Source organism: Crocodylus porosus, unplaced genomic scaffold (assembly GCF_001723895.1).
Source record: "Crocodylus porosus isolate Cpor-Errol unplaced genomic scaffold, CroPor_comp1, whole genome shotgun sequence".
In the NCBI taxonomy this organism is placed as follows: Eukaryota; Metazoa; Chordata; order Crocodylia; family Crocodylidae; genus Crocodylus; species Crocodylus porosus.
In genome coordinates, this window is record NW_017728915.1 from 12,880,545 (window position 1) to 12,889,779 (window position 9,235).

Sequence of the window (9,235 nt, forward strand, 5' to 3'; positions counted from 1 at the left end):
CTCTGCCACCACCACCCCCTGTCTGGAATGCTTATGGAGCACTCTGATTGCTTGTTTCAGATAACCAATCAGAGTGCGAATAAAGCCTTACAGACAGACAAAGGCTTTTATAATACTAGAATACTGTAAAATGTCTAGCTGGGCAAGAGGAGAACGTGTTGTGCTGGAATAGGCAGAGCTGCCCTGGGGCAGCTGCAAAAGCACCACTGACTGGAGAATGGATACTTTCACCTCTTGAGTTGGAGTGGGCTTTTTTCGCCAACCCCAGTTCTTGCAGTTGCTTGCTGCCTCATTCAGCCCATTCCAGCCCAGCATACTGCTCAAGTCTAACAGTTTCCCCTATATGCTCCTAGAAGTCTGTAACCATCTCAAATTCTACCTACATTTTTTTGTGCGAGTGACATGGCCTGTTTAATGATAGGCTGTTCAAATCACAAGGATGTTTGCATACAGACAGGAAGGAGTACTTGGATCTAGGGAGCCTACACAAAAACTATTTTCTCTTACTTTTAACCAAAGCAGGAGACAGCAGGACTAGACAAGCTTCTAAAAAATTCATTTTATGGAAATGTGCATGTTTTCCTTAAAAGTATAAGCATTAAATATTTGTGATTTGAAAACTTTTCCAACTTGACTCAATCCATTTTGAAAGCATTACATTTGTCTTTGTTAAGTCATGTGTGGCAGGGATGACATACCACCTTTCCAGAAAGGGTAATTCATTGTTCTAATATTAAAAAACCCTTACTCTGTCTGTCTGTAATACTTTACTTGCATTCTGATTGGTTGTCTGAAACAACTTATCAGAGTGCTCCAAGAGCATTCTGGACAGAAGGCGGTGATGCCGGTGTGGCAGAATGCCACCATGATGGCAGGGATGGAGCGACTACCAGTGGACTCACCCTCCCTGCAGGCAGTGGCACAGGGCGCTGGCCAAGGAAGATGGAGGGGACAGCGGGGCAAGGTCCCCTCCCCTCCCCCCTGGGAGATGGCAGTGGTGCAGGGTGGTGGTGCTCTGTACCCACCCACCCCTCCCCCTCATCATTTTTGACAGGCAATTGGCTAGTTCTTTAATAAAAAGGCTTTCACTGATCTGTAAAAGAACTATTGCATTAAATCATATTATTAAGAACATTCCCCTAACACATGTAAAAATATCCAGAGTATCTCCCACTTGGGACAGAATCAATCATACATACTCATTGTATTTACTCAAATATAAGACAAGGTCCCCCCAGATGGCATGGGGAAAAAAAGCCCCTTGTTTTATAGTCACATACTAGGAAACCTGTGGAGCCGTGTGGCTAGGTGGCAGGCAACCCCAGTACTTTAGCACCCCTGTACCCCAGTCAGCACCCTGTCACTGTCTCCACATACACTGTGTCACACCTAATTACTCTGCTGTAAGACAGTACTGTCCCTGATGGTACTATTTCACAGCAGTTAATTAATTTACTGTGCCCCAGTACCAGCGCACATGTAGACTGTGACGCTTTACTGCAAAGCTAATACACCAACTCCACAGTAAAGCGCATGTTTACATGCACCCACTTTGTATTATATTTAAGTAGGTGCTAAAGTGCCACTTAAAAGTGTTTAGGAATACCTGTGCTGAAACTTACAGCAGTTTAAAAAAAAAAAAGTATAATGTAACAATTCTGCATGAGCTAAGTGTTTGGGTACTGTATGCAAACAGCTACAGTAACATTGAATTTCAAGGATATTATTTTCAAATTTGTTCTCACTTCCATGTGCTCAAGGAGATCATGCTCTGACAGTAAGGGGGTGGGGAAAGGCGCTACCTGACCCCCCCAGATACATTTTTCCCTGTCATAGCAGTGGGAGGGAGACAAATTCAAGGCAAAACTTCCAATAATTATATTCTATACTTGGAAAATTATAACAAATTTATAAATTTTCCATGAATAGAATCTAATTTTTTTTTTGGGGGGTGGGAAATCATCTTGTATCAGAATCATCTTCTAATCAAGTAAATATGGTACTGCTTACAGAATACTTGGATGGTACATCCGGTAAAACAAAAAGATCCTAACAATTTGGGGGCATTAGCAGGACAAATATTTTTGGATGCCATTCATTCTATTGCACAGAACCATAACACAAGCCATGAATCATATGAATCACCTGAACCCTCAAAAAGGGACCACTTAAAGTTATTTCCAAATAATGAAAGTATAAAATGTAATGTAATTATAACACCTGCTATGCAGTAATAACCCACTAATGAAACTCATTTGACCCTTGATTCTGTTCAAGTATGTTTTCCAGTAAGTAAAACATGGCTCCAGTCTTTTTTTCTGCCTTTCCAAAATGCTTTGATCATTTAGAACACACTTGCTCAGGAATTACTACTATCTTCTGAAATCTCAGCTTAAAACTCAACTATTCATGAAATTAATCTCAGTCTAGACTGGTTGTATTTCAGCTGTTTCTCCCCTTTGAACATGGAATTGAAGTAGTTAGTATTGAATAGGTCTTGTATCAGGGAGAATTTCACATAGTAGGGAACATATGATACAGTATATATGCAAGACAATTTCCACAGCATTTCTAGAATAATTCTGCAGCAACTTACTAAAATATTCCTATTATCCTTCATGCCCTATATATAAAAACTTAATATAGTAACATGCAATTGTATATGAAAGCTCTTTTAGAGAGACTAGTTCTTCGTATCACATAACTTATGTAATTGGACAACATAATGGCAGGCACAGAAAAGTGAATACCTTTCTAGCATTTCTTCTATTGATCAGCTGAACACGTTCTTCACCAGTGAGACTGTTAACATCCAATTTATTAGGGTTTCGACAACGATGTCTCTTTTGTTTGGGCCTCCCATCATGAAGCTGCATTCGCTGTCATAGAAGAATTTTTAAAAAATATTATTTTTAGACCTTTATTTAAAACTACTTCCAAAAGTAGTTTTGCAAGCACCTGCTTGTTTCTTCTTCTAAGACACCCTCTCATTTTCAGCTAATGCTTCATATTTTCAATAGTACACATAAGTTTAAGTTGCACAGCTAAACAAGATATATACTTTTTCCAAATAGTGTATAGATAAATCCTGTGGAATTTCTGTGTTCTATTTTTAGAATTTTAGTCATGTTCTTTCTAAATTAGTACAGTTAGAGTGTTATTTGGAGTAGTGATATTTATTGGGACGTAATGAGTACAAAACACTAGGTTTTAAGGGAGTTTAACTTACAGCAGACTCCAACATACCCCTACAGGCTGCACTACAATCCAGAAATTCTTTAGGGCCAAGTACTATAGATACTCGCTTGCTTTACGTGCACTTTCCTGTAGTGATTTGTAGGAGAGGTCTGTGCAGAGATACCCATATTGAGTCTATGGTACTCTTGTGGTAGGGAAATTCTTTCCCATTCCCTTCACATTAGGGGTGTTCAACCCCTGGCCAGTGGACCAGATCTCCAGTGCCTTGTCATCCGGCCTGTGAGGAGTGCCATGGACCACAGTCCTGCACACTGAATCTGGTATACAAGGCAACACAGGGTCCAATTCTGGTGTGCAGGGTCAGGCAGAGGTAGTCTGGGGGGCCTGATATCCATGTGCAGGTTCAGGTGGAGGTGGGTCAGCGTCTGATCCCAATGGAGGCGAGTTAGGGTTCTGGGGCCCCATTCCCCGTGTACAGGACCAGGCAAAGAAGGCACAAGGTCTCAGGCCCTTGATCCCCACATGCAGGGCTGCGCAAGGGTGTTGTGGTTCAGACCCAGGCAAGCAGGCCTGATTCCGGGTTGCAGGGTCCAGCCTTGCACCACTCATTTGGCCCAGAAGACCAAAAGGTTGAGTACCACTGTGTCGCAGGGCACTTCCGCGCCCCGCTCCTAGCAAGGTTATGAATTTAAGGGGGGAGGTGTGTCGCAGGGCACTGAAGTGCCTGCTTCTAAAGAAGGACAGGTGTGGGTTGCCGGGGCAACCACAGGGGTCAGCTGACCGGAAGAGGGCAGGGCATGGCCTATATAAACAGCCTAGGCTGAGGCCAAGCGGTCAGTTCCCCTCTGGCAGCTGAGAAAGAGAGCTCTGCGGGAGTAGAAGCTAGATGGCCTGACCAGCTTCAGTAGAGGACTCGGGGAGCAAGCTCTGGTAGGGTTTTGAAGGATGATTAGCCAGAGGGCTTAGAAATTGTGTTTTAGCCAATCTGGCGTGAAGTTTATGCGGTAGCCCAAGGGTGGGAGTTTTCTGTTTTGGTTGTTGTATAAGACTGGAGGACTGGGTGAGGTTGTAGGGGTAGGAGGAGGCCTCATGGGAGCTCCCCAGTAGCGTGGGGGTTCCTGGCGCCGGAGACGGTGCCGCGTTTTGGGGGTTGCATAGACACTGGCCCAGCGGGGCAGTGAAGTGTGGGGTGAGGAGCCCCAGTGCGAGTGAGCGACCCGGGAAGGCGGGTCTGGGGGCCAGGCATGGCTACGGCCACCTGAGCCTCGGTGGGGGCTGTAGACCCCGAGAAGGGTGTGCAATGACCTGAGCCCTGAGAAGGGGCACAGTGCATTGGGGGCCAGGCATGGCTATGACCACCTGAGCCCCAAGGGTGAGAAGCCCCAGGGAGGGCGCACACAGGCCCCAGTGTGGGCGGGAATCACACGAGCAAGGCCCAGGGAGGGCGTGAGCGCAAGAATAGAAGCCCCAGGGAGGGCGATCGTATCGGGATAAGCCCCAAGGAGGGCATAACGGAAATAAGAAGCCCCGGAGAGGGCGAGAGCTCAGAGGCGAGCCCCAGAGAGGGCGAGCGTGACAAGACTACTCAACAACGTCCGGGACATCTGAGAGGCTTGGGGAGTGGTATTAGGGGTGGTAGGAGCCACACATAGCCCTGTGGCAGGAGTGCACAGCATCACTGGTAGACAGGGTACCGGTGAGAGTACGCTAAGGGGTACCGTGTCCAAGGGGGTAAAAGGCAGCATCCCTTAATACTTTTGTCAACAAAGATGTGGTGGGTGAGAACGAGGGTGCAAGAGCACCCACTTGGCATGGTAGGGGGTGCCAGGAGAGATCATGGCCGCTCCTGGGACCCCGCCCCGTGACACACTGCTTTACACCATCAGAGCAGTTAACGAACACAAGAAGTGGCAGACCAGCTGTTATGGGGGTTTTGCTACCTTGACACTTCTCAATTACTGACCACTTATTAATATTAGCTTGTTATACAAGTATAAAAACTGGAAGGTGTACGTGTACTGACTTCAGTTTTACTACTTCTAGTTGGTTGGCCAAAATGTACATTCAGGGAAATGCTATTGAAGCAGAATGGCTGCTAAGTCACCACCACAAAAGGCCATGCATTCATGTTTACTGTAATGTAGTTAAATATTAGCATAACAGCAATTCCATAGTTAGTTAAACTGACAATTATAAAAGAGAACAACTTTCTCTGATACTACTTTCCCTATTACACAGTGTAAAGTGCAAAGTATACACAGCTTGGTACTGCAGGAAAGTGTGCAGTTAAAGAAGCTTTCTTTTCACTGTTCACCAGCCTACTGGCATGTAGTTTTTTGACAAAACTGAAAACTAAGCTAATTGACACATAGTTCGAGGACAGAACAGCTGTTGAAATAAATAGTAATTATAACATGTATTTAGCCAAGTTGAGAAGTAGAACATCCTAACCCAGAGCCCAGCAACTCTTGTTTCAAACAAACAGCATAATACCTGAAAAGTACAGATGTGGGACAAGAAAAACTATTCACAAATTCTGGTTGAATCAGCATAGCCTTGGCTAAAAAAAAAAAAAAGCCACAAAAAAAACAACCCCACCTCCCAAACCCCTCCCAACAGATATATCTACTAAAATGTTTTGACTTTTTATTTTGAAACAAAATTCAAATAACATATTCAGCTAAATAAGTAAAAAAGATTAAATCAAATGTGTTTAATTCAGAACAGTGTTATTTTTTCCTTGGGTGCTTCGTATTTGTTAAGAAAACTAACTTTTTTGCTATGGATCAATCGAACATTTTTTTCTTTTGGCCACCATTTCCTTTCAGAAAATTAATTATTCTAGCAGATTTGCTGTAAGTTTCTTCAACTTGTACAGGTTTATAAGCATGACAGGGTTAAAAAGGATTGGCCTGAGATAAACCAGTCATGCAAAAGAGGAACAGAACCAAGGGCTGATGGAAGTGGAATAGAGTGAAGATTAATTATTTCAAATTCTTCTGAAAATGAAATATTAGCATTTCATTGAAAGTTTACCAGATCTATAGGTGTCCATGAAGAGATAAAAGGAACAACAAAAGTCTGCTGTGATGCTTCTATTTCCTGCTTTTTTTGGATTAATAAAGCTTCAAAAAAGGGTAATGCATCTTGCCACTGATTACTTTTTCTTTTTTATAATATACTATACCTAGGAATTAGGTAAAGCATACAAATTGTATGTGAAGGGGTTGAGAGAGAAACCAGGAGATCCCACCCTTATTATCTGAGAACAAGTTGAGCAAAAGAAATTATATATAGTGTATATTACAAATTTAAAATATAACATACTAACATAGAATGAGACCTGCCATTGAATTAACCCGGAATTAAAAAGAATACTCACAGGAATAAAAGCTCCTAAATCTTCAACATAGCTAGGATGTTCCTTGAGCCATTTTTCTAAATCCTTCCTTTTTGGTGCATCATCACCTGCAAGCCTTGTCCCATCCTTCAGGTTAATAACAGGAACTGGACTTTCTTCATCAAGTAAACTTTGGGACTGGGCAAATGTAAGTGTTGGGTTTATTCCTGGAGCAATTTGAGAGGTGTTAATTCCTGGACTAACCTGTAGAAAGAAAAAGGGTTCTGAGAAATATTCAAGGTACTGCAATAAATCTCAATGAATTCATGAAGCAAGTGAAAATTAGTACTTGTTTTATATGTATTACTCTGCTAAATATGAAAGTCCAGATCCTGCAAAGACTTATTATTTAGGCATGTTAAGTCAAGCACGTGAATATTTGATACCTACAGGAAATTTTTTTAAACAAAATCCACAAGCCTTAAACTGTGCCACTGTGTAATACACAGTATGATCAGATTCAGTAACTAATGTGTGGAGTAAATAAGTGGAAGGAAATGCTATTTTTAAGAGTTGCTAAGAAGTTTTTAGTTTGTTAAACTATACTACTAATTCAATTTTGAAAAAGAACCACATGCATTTTGTTTCTTTAGGGATATTACAAATATAAATTTTGCATTTATTTTCAAATTTTACCAGTTATATTTAAATTATTATCATCTTAGAGTGACCAATTTCAGCTGAATCACTTATAAAATAAAATATAACAAACGTTTGGCCATACTGAACAACAACTATACTGAACTAAGACATTCACAGTTAAATGGAGCTTATATTTTGGATATAGAATGAGATTTACTTACGTGATTAGGTTGTTTATTTCTGTTTATAAAGAGGATATCAACACCCTCCACATTCTTCCTCCTTCCTCTCCTCTTTTTCACTACAGGCTGGCTGTCAGCTATTACTCCATTAGCACTAGCTGTTAACAGATTGGAAGTACCTAATCAAATATAAGATGCAATAAAATTAACAAGTCAAAAGCTTGTTTTTCTATATATAATCAGAAACACATTCAGTTAAATAAAAGTTCATAAAAACTTTGGAATTCAGGCTAGTTTATAGATTTTTATATGTAGAAATTATCCAATGGACAGAGGAAAAGTCTAACAAGTACTGAAAAATAAGAGAAATCCATTCACTATAGTAGCAACTAAAACAGCAAAACATAATATTTAATATAACTTCCCCCCACACTGTTACAAGGAAAGAAATTTAATTTGAATGGATTTATTTTTGTTTTTAGAACAGAACCAACCAAAGTGGCCCGGATCTGTGAAAATTATCATTCAGCTCTTAGCAGGATCATGATTAGCTAACAGCAGTTTTTAATTTTCATGAAAAAAATACAGTAAAACCTGTGCTAACCAGCATGTTAGTAACTGCCATTTCTATTAACTGGAATTTCTGGCCAGCCAGCTGGATGTGGTGGTGGGGGGACGACGACATGACAGGGGACGGGGAGGAAGCTTGCACGCTGTTGCCACCCACCACTGCTACCAATCCATGTCCGGCTGCCCCCACCTGCACCACATCCAGCTGAAAACCCTTGCCTCAGGTAACCAGGATTTTTATATAACCAGCGTGCCACGTTCCCCACTTATGCTGGTTAACACATCTTTTACTGTATTTTCATTTTTTTGCCCTTTGATATTTTTTTCCTTTTTAATATCCTTAGGGGAACAACCTGCCTCCCCATAGTTTGAGAGAGAGATCAACACATGGTAAAATGTTACCTTTTATGCACACGGAAATGCAGTCTCCTTGTTCTATGATCGGAGACAACACCATTCATCTGACACTGGTGTAGAGGCAGGTTGTTAGCCTCTTGTTCTTTGTCAGGCCCTCACAGATTGACTATGGGGACACTGGGCAATTTTACACGTGTTCCCAGGTGCTTTAATTAGCAAGCTGTGCTAATTAAAAGCACTTGTGCACCACATGCATCAGTGTTGCTGTGCATCCCTGCACTGAAAAGGGTGGCAGGGCACCTTGAACTGAAGTTAATCAGATGTGTTTTATTTCAAAGCACCCCGCCACGATTTTGTCAGCACAGAGACACACGGTGACACTGATACACATGACATGCAAGGTTGCCAATGGGCCATTTTTCCAGCATGGGTATTCCCCTGAAACAAGTAGTAGTGGCACAACTGTGTGCCGCTGCTATTTGTCCTCAGGGAAAGGTATGTGCACACTCATCTGGATGCTCTCTAAGGATGCGTCCAGATGAGCACACACGTGCCTCTAGCAACAGCTCAAAGCCCTGAGACACTGCAAGAGGCACGTGCGGGAACAAAAAAGTGTTCCTCATGCTGCAAAATTAGACGCTTGGATATCCAGGGGTCAAAAAATACCCCGGGCAAAAAAAGTGGGGCAGGGCATGATCCAGGACTGTGCCCTGAGCCAACCAGAGGCTCGGGTCTTCTACAGCCAGCCAGAGCATCTCTGTGGCTGGTCCTCACCCTGGTCCTGAAGCACACTGACTGCCCATGCAGCATGCCAGCTACAGGGAGCTGGACCCAGGCTTCATGGTAAATAGGGGGGTCTGGAGGGGGGGAGGGGACCACAGGGGGACCCCCAAGCCCCCCTGACTGCTGCTCCGCTCAGCCCCAGCTCCAGCTGATTCCTGCAGTG

The 9,235-nt window shown here is 42.6% G+C and overlaps 1 protein-coding gene across 7 annotated transcripts in view; it reads right to left on the minus strand.

Annotated features, from left to right (window-relative positions):
* CHD9 (chromodomain helicase DNA binding protein 9) overlaps nt 1–9,235 on the minus strand; it is a 192,787-nt gene that overhangs the window by 9,029 nt on the left and 174,523 nt on the right. For all 7 annotated transcript variants that reach the window (XM_019535722.1, XM_019535721.1, XM_019535719.1 and 4 more), the window contains 3 exons: nt 7,402–7,541; nt 6,581–6,802; nt 2,751–2,879 (listed from right to left, as the gene is read on the minus strand). In XM_019535722.1, coding sequence (XP_019391267.1) covers nt 2,751–2,879; nt 6,581–6,802; nt 7,402–7,541 — 491 coding nt within the window. The remainder of the gene's footprint in view (nt 1–2,750; nt 2,880–6,580; nt 6,803–7,401; nt 7,542–9,235) is intronic.